This window comes from Coloeus monedula, assembly GCF_965178545.1.
Source record: "Coloeus monedula genome assembly, chromosome: 19".
In the NCBI taxonomy this organism is placed as follows: Eukaryota; Metazoa; Chordata; class Aves; order Passeriformes; family Corvidae; genus Coloeus; species Coloeus monedula.
This window is the reverse complement of record NC_138799.1, coordinates 7744812-7761040: the sequence shown is the minus strand read 5'-3', so window position 1 is coordinate 7761040 and position 16229 is coordinate 7744812. Positions and strand designations below refer to the sequence as shown.

At 40.4% G+C, this 16229-nt stretch overlaps 1 protein-coding gene across 1 annotated transcript in view; it reads right to left on the bottom strand.

The window, feature by feature from the left end:
* Positions 1-16229, bottom strand: part of ANKFN1 (ankyrin repeat and fibronectin type III domain containing 1) — a gene marked incomplete at both ends in the record, with an annotated part of 58819 nt that overhangs the window by 21987 nt on the left and 20603 nt on the right. Inside the window, 3 exons of the mRNA XM_082293967.1 lie at positions 5131-5238; positions 8524-8614; positions 9250-9347. Of these exons, the coding sequence (XP_082150093.1) occupies positions 5131-5238; positions 8524-8614; positions 9250-9347 (297 nt within the window). The remainder of the gene's footprint in view (positions 1-5130; positions 5239-8523; positions 8615-9249; positions 9348-16229) is intronic.

Here is a 16229-nt window from a genome sequence, read left to right as displayed (position 1 = left end):
AGACCTGCTGTGTGCCTGCCAGCATCTCTGGGCCAGCTCTTCAATAGAAGAATTTTATAAATTCAAATATTGTCCCAATGTTCTAAGAAAATATTGTTAAATTTTTATACGTTGCATTCTCTTTCACACTGATGAATTTGACTTAATATCTTTCTTTCTCTCATGCATGGTCTTGTGAGCCAAGGAAATATCTTCACATGGGAATTGAAAGCCATGAGTTCTGTGTAACAGCTGTGAACACCTGTGTGCCTGTGAGCAGGTTTGGAGGGGACACCAAGAGATGGCAATCAGGGACATGCAGGACTTTATAATGTACTGGCAGTTGTTCACATCTGGATTTGAAAGCAATGGGCACTTAACACTGTTTGGGTTTGGTTTTGTTTTTTGCAATGTCTGTCCTGTTTCATGCTGTTGTAAGAGAAACAGCAGAAATACTTAGTTTGAAAAATAGAGTTAATTCTTCAGATATTTCCTGTGACACAAAAAGAAAGACAAAATGAAAATGTAACTGCACAAGTGCATCTCAGTTTTCCAGGATGTGACTGTTTATTTGGGTGAAGCATCGATCCCCATCCAGACTGAAGTGTAAAACATTTTGAGGGACACCCTTCTCCAGTAGGAAAAAAACATGACTCATGAAGAGCCTCTTACTGAAAGCTGCTGATCGTCTGCTTAGGTGTTCTCAGAGTATTTCCCACTTATCTCTGGTGCAGAATAGGAGGAGCCTGTCTGTGTCTCCCTAGTGAGTTCTAATGCTGAACATCTGAAGAACATCTAAATTTGCTGTTGTCAAAAATCCCATCTGTGGAAGTGCTCGGCATATCTTTAAATGCTGAATAAATTCGCACCATGATTGGCACATTGAAAGCCCCAGCAAGCAGACACATTGTTAGCAATAATTACTGCTCTGTGGAACAGTGAGTACAAAGAGAGCAAGGTTCTTTTGGGGGTGAAATCATACAGTTCAGATGTATGAGACTTATTAGATCATCAAATCCATTGTCTTTCCAGTGCAAACTTGTTCTCCATGGCATATTCTCCAATGCACTCTTCAGCTTAAACAGACTCATGCAAATCCATGATTCCTCCTTTGCTTTCTTTTCCTTCTAAAAATATTCATTTGTATTTCTATCCATATCTCCTCAGATAACTGTTATTTTACTGTGAACCTTTTTCAGTGTATTGTAGTAATGTCAACCAAATGCTACATGAAAGCTCCTGACTTACTGTTTCCTTTTTCCAAGGTTAAGACCAATTTAGGAATATAAATTTCATTCTAATTATTTTCTTCTGTATTTCCTCCATCTATACAGAGGGAATGGAGGAGGAAATTGCTGAAGGCAAAGCAACATAATTCTGTATAAAACACCCAGAGACTGCAGCATTAAAATAAGAGGGCACATTACAAGTGAAATGTATGTTATTGGTCTATTCAGTGGTTTGGGTTTAGTCCACAGATTTGCAGAACCCAACAGCAAAAGAAGTAATGTACAACTAGATGAAGATTGTGAACTCCCCTACATTGCTATTTGCTTTTGGTTTACAGTATTGTGTATCTAGAAGCCAGAAAACATGGAGCTGAAATTAGAGGATAATTTGGATCTGCAGGAAATGGAACTTTGTCTGTTACTTAATTAACTAATAAATAACATAGAGTAACTTTCATGGAAAAGCACCAGTAGCAACACAGTGAGTTTATATTAACAAATGATAACTGAGCTGTGAGCTCTTTTAATAGAAGCCTGGGAGTGAACACATAGCAGCCAAGATAGGAGAATTTCCAGTGTTTAGATTTAGATTAGAAGCATTCAAACCTGGACTGAAATAGGCAATTAAATAGAAAGGTGTATTTATGACACTGTCAACCTTTCTCTTCAAAGGTAGAGGGTTTGTAAATATTTCTTTGCAGTTTTTAACGTAAATACAACCCATACTTAAAAGCAACCTCTTGGAAGAACAAGAACCAAGTTTCCCCCTCAAGCTCGTGTGCATCTGGGGTCTCTTCTTAAATTCCCAACCTGAACTTCTCAGTCTATAGCTTGGTTCTCAAGTCTACTTTTGTATTGTATTCTCACAAAGATTTATAAGTTAAACATCTTAAATGCCCTATGGAATCAGTGATCCCTCTCTTTGCTAAATGCAATTAAAACTATATGCTCTGCTTGTGAATCAAACTAAAATGAGAACATTTTTATTTCACCTCTGACTTGTCTGGTAAAATACATTTCAACTGAATTTCAGAAGGAAAATATCTGGTAAGAATTCTACTGAAGAGTTGGGTTCATTTCTTAATGAAGCATCACACAATTACTTAATCCACTCTGAATTGTTTAGAAAGAGAGATCTACAAGAAAAAAATACTTTAAAATATGTATTTGAAGTGTTGCCAGGACACGCAATTGTAGTAACTCAGTTATGATAGTCTGTAGCGTGGTATTATGAAGACAAATGGATGACTGTTATTTGTAATCATCAGGGTTTTCCAGAAGATTAAACATATGAAAGCAAAGCTTCCTAAGTAATTCCCAACGAGATTTCATCATATCGCAGAGCAGGTTCAAAAGCAACAGCTGATCTAATTCCAAAAGCTCTTAAACTCACTGTACATTCCAGTGTATTCTTCCTGGTATTTTTGTAAGCTTGTTTTCTCCAGCCCCTGCAATGCAAAGCACAGGGCGAAAGGCAGAGCCTGAATGAACAGACTTGGGCAAAGGATCTGCCTGGAATGTGGGCAATGTCCCCTCCCAGATCCCGCAGGAGTGCAACAGCCTTGCTCCTCCAGCCCCTCTCAGTTCTGAGGCTTTTGCCTGCTTTGTTCAGGTAATCTCAGACCTTTTAGATTGATTACCCTCAGTTTTTTTCACCTTCCTTTCACTTGTCCTGCACTCTGCTTGAGCCAGCCTGAGCAGCTTGAGCGGGACATCCCATATAAGAGCCACTGTGGGAACGGTCAAGGTGCCTGGACACCAGGTTTGATCCCAGCTCTGTTCTCACTGAGCTCTAATTCCTGCAGAGCCTGATTCTGCTCTCACAGCTCATCAGTGGTTGTAGGCAGATTCAAGGATCTTCCTCAATGTTTAGCTGTTTACTCTACAACAAATGGAACAAACAGAGGTCACAAGATTGGCATTAACCAGTGTGGTAAAGGGAATCATGGCAAAGAACAGAAAAATCCCTGGGCAGGTCCTCAGTCTGTGTGTAACAGCAGGGCCATGCTGATTTCCATCCTGTCAGTCAATCATGCTAATTTACATTAATAAAGAATAGAGATCAAGCCTCTGTATTACATGAAGTGAAAGCTGTTACTTAAGGTTTTCATATACAGCAGCTTATCTCAGATCCTTGATCAAACTCCTCAGATTCCACTGAGGTTGATAAATATCAGAATAAAATTTCTGAGCCGAAGTGATGTCATAATTCTTACTTTTCCTGCAAATTTTGTTTTGATTCCTTACCAAATTAGTGAAATAAAAGGGATTGACATAATCATATATTTAAGGCAAGTTCCAAAAGTTCTCCTGTGATGATGCCATCCTGATTTATCCAAAATATACTACTGTGTAATGCTAGCATTACAAGCAATTATGAGATTTTTATTTGGTTGGAGGCAAGGGTGTTGCTCAGGCTGACTCCACAGTGTGATACTGCCCCATGTGAGGTCCCACAGCCTTTCAGGCATAGAAGAAAATGTTCTGAGCTAAACACATTTTCTGTATTGTTGTTATTTATTATTCAAGGAAAAGGTATTAGGAAATCAACAATGGAGTTGTCTGTGCTCAGTTTTGAGACTGGGGTTAATTTAAGGAGAAGTGGAATTTTATAAGAACCAGGCACTGGTGTCAGATTCTCAAAAGGAGGGATTTTCTGCATGATGTTTATAACTACTTCTGTTCTGGACTGCTATGTCAGTAAAACAATTTATACTAAGAATATTTTCAGATGTTCCATCACTTACTTCCTGTTGACTGGGAAGGTGGCCTGAAAGACCTGAGATAGGCACTAACTCCAGAAAGAAAAAACTGTACCACAAAAAAAGCCTTCTTTAATAGCACGAAAAGCCATGTAAGAGATAGAATACATCATCTGTATTTTCAGTATCAAGACCACCTGCAAGTGATAATGCTTGCATGAATTTTAATTAGAGAAACAACATTTTCTTGCAGTATCTCCTTTCCCTTTCCAAGCACCATAGAGGAATAGTTTAAGTTGCTATGGTTACAATGAGTTGTGGCAGACCGTGGATCATTGTGATGGTGACAAATATGCATGTAAGGAACAAAGGCTGCATCTTTTCATTTCAGCCAGATGATTTTAGCTCTAAGTATTTCTATGATTTTAAATCAATTGATGCAACTTGACATAGCAGTCAAACTAGGTGAAGAAAAATGAAAACTTCATGATAGTTTAACTTTTCAGTTTAAAATAAGTCCCTTTGCAATGAAGCATTATTCCAGTTAGAAGTTTATTTTAAGAAAATAAATAGTACTTTTCAACAACCCATATAGAACAGGAGTTTTTATGTATGCTCCAAAAAGAATGCCAAGCTGTTGCCTTGGCTCTTGAGCTATTAAAGGCACAGTCTGTTTCTCATGAATGAAGATTGGCTGAGATTTGAACTCTCTCCCAGTTTTGATCCATTCTGTTTTGAAATGTAGCAATCTTATCTTCCCACTGCATTGTGCAAGTATTTTTCATTATGGATTGGCATGACATCCACTTAGTGTCTTCCATTTGGAGGCAGCCAATCCCCTCTTTTGATCCAAACCAGTTGTTAACTGTCTAAAGTATTTCTTTATATGAAAAATTAAAAAAAAAAAATCCTTGAAACATTTTAGTGGAATCCTGTGTGAAACTAATTTGTAGGGAAAAACAAATCAATAGGTGTGTAGGGTATGGAGGGAGAAAGACTGTGCCTGTCTGTGTGCACATTGTAGCTTTCAGATGTTTTCATCCAACTAATTTCAAGGGTTAAGAGCAAGATAGTGTGCTAAAGTGATTCCAGATGGGCCAATATTAATATCTTTCTTTTCCTGATGAATGAGAAGGTATGACCTAGTTAGAAAACTGCTAAAATTACAGGCGCCACAGAGGTTTCAGCTGGTGCCCTACCACATAGATATTTATCCTTACCTCTGCAATTATAGTGCTGATGAGCTGCTCGAACCTGCTGAAGGAGGCGTTCCAGGGCCTCAGTGTGTCCCCTGTGCCGAGGCTCTCTTCCACTGCAGTCTTTCCAGTCTATTGAACAAAGGAAATAACAGAAATGAAACACAAAGGTGCAGGAGAGGGTCTAAAAATATTTTCTTGCCTCTGGTACTTCTCGGCTCTAGAGGAGTTTTACATCTCGGCAGGCAGGAGCCGTTTTTAAGTCTGTTGTTACTTGTACATTGAGTTTTCTTTGCCTTGTGCCAGCTGGGTAATTAATCATCATGATTATTAACAAAGCTGACAACCAGCTCTGAGAAGCTCCTGTAGTGACTGCCTTGACAATGGCTGTTTCTCTTCATGAATGGGCTCTGGTGCTGCAGTCAGGGCTGCTCTCAGCCTGTCCTGACACTCAGCCTCTCACCAAGATCCCACAATGCTCCTTCTGCCACTCCTTCCAACACCAGGAGGCTCCACAACTTGCCTGCAGTTCTGCAAAGCAGAAAATGAACATCTTCCTACACCCAGAGCTTGCCCTATAGCCACAGAAACATACTTGGAGTAAAATCACTTCTGGAGATCTGCTCCCAGCAGAGGCCTGAACAACTCTGGCAGTTCCTGCGCTGGAGTCCACGGGCTGCTCAGCACTGCACTCCTGAGGCAAAAACCTGCTGTGTCTGTCCCACACATCTTCAGCCTCCAAAAGGCTTTGTTTTCACTCACTTGCTGCTAATGACAATCTCAGCCTTCATTTTAGAAAAACAAACTCATCACAAATAGGAAGAAGAAACTGTGTGTATCAGAAAGGAGCTCTTTAATTCCAGACTTGGCTATTTTCATATTTTGATTATAATGAGAGAAGCGCATTGCGCCCGTTTCCTGGCCCAAAGGAATGGTGGATCAAGGTATTAAGAGATCTGTCTGCACAGGAGACATGCTCCCATCTTGCTGGCACGGAGGCCGTGTATGTACTCACAGCCACCAGCAGTTTGCTCACTCACTAAATATACAGATCCAGTTTCTAGTGCAAGTTTGGAGACAAGCATTCCTTCCAATGGGCTCACTACGCCAGGGATATAAATACCTGTTTATTTACATTTAGTGTAGCTGCCAGAGTAAGCCCCATGAAAGGCTGGAAAGAGAAGTCATTTGGTATCCTGGTAGCCTGTGGTCAGTGTGACAGCTGCAGAGGGGCTGTCCGGTGTGCTTTGTTCTAATGCAGACATCAGGGCCAGCTGCATTTACTGCTCTCTGTGGGGAAAATGTCCTTAGATCTCCTGTGAGCAGCCAGGAGGGACCAACTGGAACTCACCAAAGTGCTTTGGTGTTTTCAGGTAGAGTTTCAAACAACCTCGTGATTTCTCTATCCCAGTGTTTCCAAACATTTTGAACCTCCAGATTGCTGACTACCTTAAAAATGACAGAGAAACCAGACCAGTTTCCCTCATTGTCCATCACTCACCTGCTAATGAATAAACCTAGAAATGTTTCTGTCTGCTGGGATTTCACAGAGCAGTTGCACAACGTTGGCCACCACTTTCCAGGCTGCTGCTGTGTGCGGGGGAAACAGGAGGATACTGGCAAGTGCTCACTGTCATCATACACAGACACATCTCCAAGGGTGTCACCAACCTTTGATGCTCTGGGATTGGACTGTATCAGCATCAGGCCCTGAATCTTTCCTTTCCCTTGCATATTCTTCTGGCTGCTGTTACAGACAACTGTAGAGCATTAATGTATTCCCATTTAAGTTTTAGCTTAGGGCCATATTTTGTTTTACAACACTGGTGTAATGTCAGCTTGCTGCCTCCCTGCCAAGCACAAATCTGCTAGTTTTCCAAAGCAGTGGTGAAGGCAGTCATGTGAATAAGGGAGTTCTGCCTCCAGTAACTGCAATGGTAAATAACATCTTGTCTCTCTAATGTGAGTATTATTTAATGAAAAGGTTTGCATTTAGGCTCTGCTGGTCTTACTGTAAAGCTTAAGCACATGACCCTAGACCCAGCAATTCCAGAACCTTCTGTACTCTAACACCCTGAGACACTGTACAAGGGGAATGAACAGAATTCTCTCCACAGCTTTTGTGCTGATCCACTGAAATCTGCAGGAAGATTTCCCTCACACCCCAAAACTTTGGAACTGGCACATAATGTCAGATGTTAGGAGGTTAGTAGCAGGGGGCTATAAAAAGGGAAGAGAATGCAATATGCTCAAAGCAAAATTCACATCATACAAAGCTGCAGTCTTAAATACCACCTGTCTTGCCAGGAGTGCTCCTTCTTTGGGGATTTTTGGCTGAATAACTGGCAGCTACTGTGAAAGAATCTTTCCCCCAGCTGATGTAAATTTTGGGTTTGTGAGACCAAGTTCTGTGTAGTTACACCTGGCTATAGTCAAGGTAATTGCACATCACCAAGTTACTCAGTTATCCACAGTATCTTTTTCCCATGATTGTAGCCCATTTTTGTTCTATAGCAGAATATTTCTTTAGCCTAGTTCCGGTATTGTTCTGGAGAAAACACAAGAAAAAAATTGAAGCAAAATGGGACAATGGTAATGCAAGAGCCTTATTTATCCAACCCTCTCCATTATGACTACTGAGAGTAGGTACAGCTTGTTATATTTTCTCACATTAGCATGAAAGGTTATTAAATTGCTACATTAGCTTAATAAAAACTAGTGTTAATGCAATAAAAAGAAGAGTCCCACTTTACTGTGTTAATCAATACAAGGGGAGCTGTAATACACTGAACCACTTTGGCAGGCAACACTAAGTCTGGAAAAGAATTAACAATACAATGTGATTGTAATAGATTAAAAATTACAAATGACAGATCATAGCCCTAATGGAGTCTGAGAAAACCTGTCAGAGGTTGGAAAAGGAAGAAAGGCTTTTGGACATTTCTGGAACATTTATAGGCTACATCCTACCACCATGTGTGTCCACACTGGAGTATTTTATGTACAGAATGCTGTAAGAATGGTCCAGTGAATGGGATCTGTAGTGCTACAAGGTAAAGCATAAAATGACATGAGATGCATGTAAGTGTTTTGCTTCTAGCAGCTCAGAATTAGGTTTTGATCCATTCATGTACCGAAAAAGGAAGTTCCATATATCAGAACTCTCCTAAGAGAAATGAAGATTAAAATATTTCTCATTTTTTTAAGTGTTAATGGCTAGACAACAATGTTCTGTCAAAGGACTGGAGAAGAATAAAAGCTGAGACATAAATACACATATATTGTAATTTTGCTTTTTTGGGGGGCATCGGAAGGAGTTGAGTTTTATTATTAATTTCACTCCTAGATGGCGTGACAATTACTTCATGAACTCCAACATCACTAAGCAAACTGGGAGGGCAGGCAAACCCAACCTACTTGAAGGAGAAGCATATTCAGGAGTAGAATTGCGTGGAGGTCCCCATCCTCTCATGTTGTATGCTGAGACACGGACATAATACCTCTGGCCCTGCAAATGGAAACAACTGGAGTCAAAACTATCACTGGATTCAAAATCTTGGCTGTAACAACTGCAAAGCAGTCCCTCACAAAGATTTTTTTCAGTGAGAAACTTAAATAGCTTTAATAATTTAAATGCACCATGATAGATTGAAACATACTACAAAGATTTAAGGACAAAGTTTGAGACCCAGTTCTGTTTGGTATAAAAGAGATATACAAAGAGATATAAATAAATAAGAGATATAAACAAAAATGAGAATGATCGATATCCACATGTACATTCCTGGAAGAAGGAGAATAGACAGAGTTGTTAATTGAGGGATGGGTCATCAGAGTCAGGTCTAGATTTCTCAAGAGCCTATGATCTGCACTGATTATCCCATGATCCAGAAAACAGCAGTTTTTGCTCCAGTCTTTCCCAATTTCCCCTGAGAATGGTAACTCAAAAAATGGTTCATGCTGTCTATTCCTTTGTGACTTTTGGATTATGGCTACCAGACACATCACGCTCAATCACTGGAACATGCTGCTACAAGACAGGCTCTGCAGTGATTTCCAAGGGGCGCTGATGCAAATTCTCGTGTCTTTGTATCACTGCGGGGACTAGGCCATCAAGGTCTAAATGAGTCCTCTGGCACTCACCGTCCTGAGACCTGTGATGGAGCACCTCAAAGAGTGAAGATTATCCATAATTATTTCACCAGCCAAAGGAGAAAAGTCTTCTGCAGAGCTCCATTCCACTAGGGAACAAATAGCATGAGAAAATCAAGTCAAGTACCAGTCCAAGCAAAGAAGTCAAAGGACTTGAATCACTCACAGGTTAACTTTTCTCCTAGCAGTTTCCCAGTCCATGTGGATAATAAAAGTCACATTTAACAGTAATGTTTCGCAAATACACAGTAATTAAATTATATCTCTGTGTATGGGAGACAAAACCAAAATATTGTTCAAAAGCTTTTCAGGAAAGAATGCTTAAAAATAGACTGCAATACAAATTCCTTTGAGTCACCATTGCCCTCATTTAAACAATTTCCTTTTAAAGAAAGAGAAGTAGTGGAAAAGAGAAGGTGAAGGAATTGGACCTGTTAATGCCATTTGGCAGTTTATACATCCTAACCAACGAAAAGCACTGGCTTGCATTGGATCTGCATAGGTGGGCATGGGCAGAGTCCTTTTGGCTCCTCAGGCCCACAAAACTTTCATCACCTACCCTTGGCTAATTTGGATAGAAATATTCTCTTTGGACCAGGCACTCACTGGAGCCTCATGGTTGGTTTCAGTGGGTTCTGGCTCTCCCGGCCAGGCCTGCTGTTGCTGTGGTCATGGCAATTACAGAGCTCCACCAGGACCTGTTAAGCTGAATCCACTTTTGGATGGATTTAAGTGCTGCTGGGCTGACAGACACGTCAGCCCAGCACTCCCATCTTTCCTTCAGCCCAAATTGTGATGGGCACCTTCACCAAAGTGCTCAATGTCACTCCTATTCCTGTTGAGCACAGGGGTTATGTAATCAGCAGTCCTGCTGTCCATATTCCTCCTCAGTACTTGCAAAAATTATTGTGCACATAAAATAGTATTGAGCAGACCATGAAAAACTACTGGATGATTATAAAAAGGAATATATGCAAGTGAGGAACAGATGGCTGCAGGTAGGAAACTAGCCTTTTTTCTTAAATTATTCCTTATTAATGGAGGGTGCCATCCTGGTTAATCCTGGAGTCCTGCCTCTGGGATTTAGTGACTTGTACCTTCAGATTCAAACTTCCAGGAAAATCTATAAAACCATAGTGAAATTAATCTATTGAATTATTCCACAGTAGAAACTGGGAAATCTCATCAATTTCCTGGATTTGCACCAAAGACTTCAATATAAAGCTTTCCTTTATTTCCTAAAAACCATTCACAGAATAGTTTTTAGACACTTTGTTTGTATATTCATTAGTATTGGAGTTGATAATTTAGAAGAGATCAGAGGATATAGGTATCCTAATTTCAGCATGTAGAATTTTCATCTTCTGGCAGTGTCATACTGGTATTTTCACATTAAAAGAAAATGGCTTCAGAGAATTTCTTTCTCAGCATATACAACATTTAACTGACAACATATTTTTCTAAAACAGCATGATACCAAGTATCAATACCATAACTCATTTTCCCCTTCTCCCCTAATCGCTCCTTTTCTATGATTGCATTTTGTGAATGCACAGCATGTTCTGCAACATTTTTGTGTTTGCTCCAATGAAAAGAAGATTGGTTTTTTATATTCTCGTTGAATTTTTTCACGGTGTATTTTTCTAGTTTTCCACGGGTTTTAAATACCTAATTACTGCCACCTTTAGTGGAAGCTATCTCTACACATTAGTAGGAAAATGTAGAGACTGTTGCAGTACCATATTGTAGGGTTTTGTTGACAGTTTAATTATGGGAATACTTAAAAGTAACATTGAACTTGATGGCCTGTCAGAGTGTCCATTGTAAACCATGATTTTCAAGGTTTCTAGCTCCACTTGTGTTAAATCACTGCAGACACTGTACACGTGCTGAACACTTAGATGTGTTTTCTGTTTTCCAGAAGGAGAAACCAGGAGAAACCCTGTCCAAACTGCTGAACACGTTGTTGACAGGCTTGCAGCCATTTTAGACACCATTTTTCTTTTCAAGGATTCATGTCAAGCTAGAAAGTGTCCCTCAGGACAGATTCTGCCAGCAAATCCTGCCTTCTTTGGAATCCCCAGGCATGCCTGAGTGTCCTGGTCCAAGAGAGGGGAAGTGGTTGGGTCACACTTCAGGCAGCATAAAGCAAAAGCCAAGGGTGAGAGAAGTAGCTCTAAGCTGCTTTTGAGCTTCCCAAATTTTTAACTGTTCTATGGACTGGAGGCTGCCCAGACATAAACTGGTACTTCAAGAGGCATATTTAAATTTGGGTAGCTTACACAAATAAACATTGCAGCCCCGTCCTTGATGTGGGTCCCCTTCCACTTGCATTTGGCATTTAGGGGAGCACTCCCAATATTTAGAGATGCTGGCACACTGTCTGAAGAGGAGTTAATGCCTTAATCTGAGCAGGATTGCAATCCTACCTGTCTGCAAGCCTGTGGCCAGCAGGAACACCACAATACTGGTGGTTGTGACATAGCAACAGCATGGCAGCTTGTTCTCAGAAATAATCAAAGGCTGCTGAATTCAGAGAGAGATGCTGAGTTTCTGAGGGGAGAACAGGCTGACATGGCCCTCAAAGCCATCTCAGGAGCAGCAGGGAAGTTTGTGAGGTTTTGTGATAATAAATCACAGGGCTTTGCTCTGATCTTCCAGGGCAAACTGCTGCCCCAGCTCATGTCAGTGAACTCCTGTGTGCTGGGTGACACTGAGATGTCCCAGCCCCTTGAGGGACAGCAACTCCCTTGGGAGAGTGACTGAGTGCTCATCCTGTCACGAGGTGCCGAGGGTGCACCCCTGGGTGCCCCCTGGTCCCCCCACGGTCCCATCCTTCACTGGCTGCCAGGCTTAGGCTCAACTGTGCTTCTCCTTATGCAGCCACCAATGACAGCATTTTGCTTTTTTTTGGCTTAGCCGGTGGTGGCTGAGCCTCATGGAATTGAAAACACAGAATATGATATTAGCCTGTGGATTAGGTTATGGTTATCATGGTTGAGAATCCCCCTATTAAAGGATATTTATTTAACAAGATGGTGTATCCAAAGTTACTCAAAACTTAATTTTCAAATATATTTATTTAAAAACCTCACTTTTGGAAAAAAACCCGTCCCCCAGTTTCAATAAAAATTTCCATAACTGAAAAATAAATATTTTTTCAACAGCTGTGTTGGAATAGTGCCTTCTTTTTCCCCTCATTTCAAAGTATATCTGTCATAAAGAAACTTATAACAAGTTTTGGAATTTTCTTGCTTACTTATAATTTTAACAAACGTTTTTTCTCCCATGATTTTACCAACTCAAGTGAGAAGAAGACGACATGATACAGCTTTAAATATATGCAAATCAATGGAAATAATTTATCACTTAGGTTTATATCTCCTGCTCTGCATTTCCAGATTTCAGCTCTCTACTGTAATGGTCATCTAAAAGTAATACATAATATTCTGCTATACTGATTAATTGGGTTAGAAATCTCCTAGGAGGATGTGGATACCAGTTTTTCTCTTTTATAGATGTGAAAATGAAGTAAGGAGAGGTAGAGCACCTTGTTCAGTCAACAGGCCCCAAAACAAGGGGCAAAATCCATGTATTAGGCTGGTGTTGCTCCCACTGCCTGGTTTGTGGGATATCTGCAGCTCTTCCTGGTACCAGTACAAAGCTACTCACCCACAGTGTTTCCCTGGTGATCAGCCTGGACCTAAAAATTATGTAATTTGTGCATGAGCAACCCATCATGAAGATCTAGCTAAATCTTTGCCTCCATTGTGAGAGAGACAGTGCTGGAAGAGAGCAGACAGAAATTACCAATCATTTGTGTCATGCTGAAGTCCTTGCGACTTTAAGAAAGAACAAAAGGCTGCCTCACCTCAGCACGTAAATGCTGAATTATAAACACGCTCAAGTATAGAAAGCTGAGGATGAAGAGGGTCCTTTATAAGAACCCAGGAACAGGAGCTGGTCTTGTAGACTGAACCAACTGTGCTGTAAAGGACCTGAAAGCTGTTGGGTGAATTAAGGATGGAGCATGTTCCAGTCCTGTTCTGAACACCCCAAAGGGCTGCTTTGTTGTGAACGCTGAATGTCTTTGCTGTTGCGGCTTTCCATCTGACACTTCATGTTATGTCAGAGCAGGGCTTTTTTGTGTGTTTAATATATTGGTGACTATGTGTTTTAATGAAGGTGCCCTGTATTCCAGAGCTAGCAAATGCACGATGTGTTGCTGCGGTCGCCAAGATAAGTAGTAATTTTTAAATAAACAGCAGTATAAACAGTTACATAAAACTCATGTAAATTGCTGGCACATAATTTTAGACTGGCTTAAGTTATGTAACTTACTTGTGGCCAAGTTGGTTTTTTTTTTTATTTTTAAATACTCAATTCACGCACTTTAAAATAAAGGGAGAAGTTTATTTTCACCTGTTTCTTTTCCACTCACAACCTTTCTGTTATACTGAGCATGCCTTTAACAGCTTATCAGAGAGATGGACGGACAGATAAAAGTCAAAGGGAAGGCACAAAACACCTCCTGACCCTATTACAGATTCATTCAGGAAAGCACCATCTCCTGAGTCAAGTAAATAGCCTGAGCCACAGTAGAATTTGTCTCTTCTCTTGACATTTGTTTTTGCTTGCATTTAAATTACTCTCTGAATTGCTGAGTAGATTAATTACACCGAGGGAGAGGAGTTCTGTTTCTGCTTGTTGGGGTCTGCAGAGTAGTGTATGGAGCTGGAATTCTGGATTTCATTCCTGCATGTGCTACTGACTTGCTGAGTGACCTTGGGCAGTGCATTCTGCCACTCTGGCTTTTAAGGCAGGCTTGACCAGCAAAGGTTCTGTCTCATTCCCTTCCTCCCATGTCCAGGGCCTGGGCTGATGGTGGTCTTATCTTATGTTTCCAAGGGCCTCCAAACAAATAACTGTGTTATTTATTAGCTTCCTTTGAATTATAAAACTGACAGAGAGAACATCCAGAAACCACTTCACGCCATTCTTTTCTGCTTACTGATCTTGATGAAAAAATTTTACTGATTTACTCCCATAATGCCTTAGCATTTAAGGACATTAAGCACTGCCATTCATATGAATAAAATCAGGATGAAAGACCCTAAACAAGTATTTATAAAACAAGTGAAGAGACCCAAACAGTAGTGAAAAGCTGGAATCTGTTGGTGTAGAGCGTCACCAGCTCTGATGGACAACACTGTTTGCAGTATTTGGTCAGCTCCTCCTTGCTGTCTTCAACTGTTCTTTCCAGCCTGATTTAAGAAAGGAACCCAATTTTTTCAGACTTTCAGTTCAGGCTGTGTTCATGCCTCTCTCATGTTTGGATATCATCCAAGAAATCATAGGAGAAAGACAAGTTATACCAGCTGTAGGGACTACTGATAGCATAATGCTTCCATTAGGAGAAAAACAAATGTTTGCCACTGAGCAGTTTGTACAAACACAGAAGTTAGAACACAGTCATGGCCTGGGACTTGGATTTCTAGGTACAACTTAAATTAAAACCTGAGCTCCAAATACTAGTGTTCATTATTTTGGATCTTATCTATAATTTCAGCTTTTTCTGTAAACTTATCCGGGGCTCTTTGTACTGGGTTAGTAGAAGCATTAATAAAGCTGAAGAGGAATGAAAAAAGATGCAAACATACAGCTCTGTGCCCGCCTGAGGCAAACAAAGTACTGCTGTGGTGTGGTGGGAAGGAGCTGCAGGGGGGCTTAAGGGCCTCTCAACAGAACAAGACGGAACAGTGCAAGACAGAGTACCAAGAAAAGCATCTCTAGACTATTGCTAGAGAGCACATCTTCATTTGAAACTTCCATGGCTATAAATCTTCATGATACTTATTTCAGAGGTTTTTTTTTTTAATAATCAAATACTTTATTTGCAGTAAATCTTCTTCCCAACAGCTCTGGGCTCCTTTGCATTTTTCGCCTGCTAATAATAACCAATGATGTTAAATAACCTTTCTTGTGGCCCTGTTTCTGCATGTTCCTTTGACCCAGGCCAGAATACTCTATTTTATGTCTTGACATTTATGGGAACCATTATGACAGCAGGCTGGGTGCCAAAGACACATCTTTGCTTGATCATGGTTTCACTAGTTCATTTTAAAGCAAATCTGCATTATATAAATGATTTATAAGATACTATTTTTATTGAATTTTAATAAAATTCTCACCAAGAGAATATAAAAAAAATTGATCTTTTTTTCTCAAGTATTTGGTTAGCATTTTCTGATCCCAGCAATTCTTTATCTGTTTGCAATAAGGCCAGCTATTCCAGTACAAGAAGGAAATTTTTTCCTCTCTGTTAGTGAAAATGACATTTCTTACTAACACTTTATAAATAACTAAGAAAATGTGCCATGTGGGTGCACATTCAGCCTTCCAATGTGGGCCAGTGGTTAGAAAGCTACAATGGATTATAATAACAGCCAAGATTTGTTTCTCAGCCCTGAAATGACAAAACATATCCCACTCTGGACGCGGAAAGAAAAGTAGGAGAGAGCGTGTATTAGAACTCTGAGAGGGGATTGGAGAATAAATGGGGTTCTTATGCAAAGGCTTCACATCCTAGAAAAGCTTGGCTTGGATTCTGCAAGTTTCCCCTCCCAGTGGGCCCGTTTGACTCCTGTAATCTGTGCAGTGAGAGCCGGGGGGAAGCTCCCGCATGCAAGGACCGATCGTTTGTGCAAAGCATGCACGGGGCAGGCTCAGCTTCATCCGAAAACATGACATTAAAGTCTAATTAATAATGAGCAGCTGGGAAAATGCAAACAAAAAAGTAATCTATCTCAGTGTAGGAGGCAAACCAGAGCAGTGCCCAGCATGGGGAACAAAGGAAGGAAATACACAGACACTAATTCAAGTAATCTGTTTAATGGGATTCCGCTCCTTGTCCTCTAGTTCTCCTGTGATATAAAGAGGGACTTTGCTGCATCAATGTTGATTAACCATAT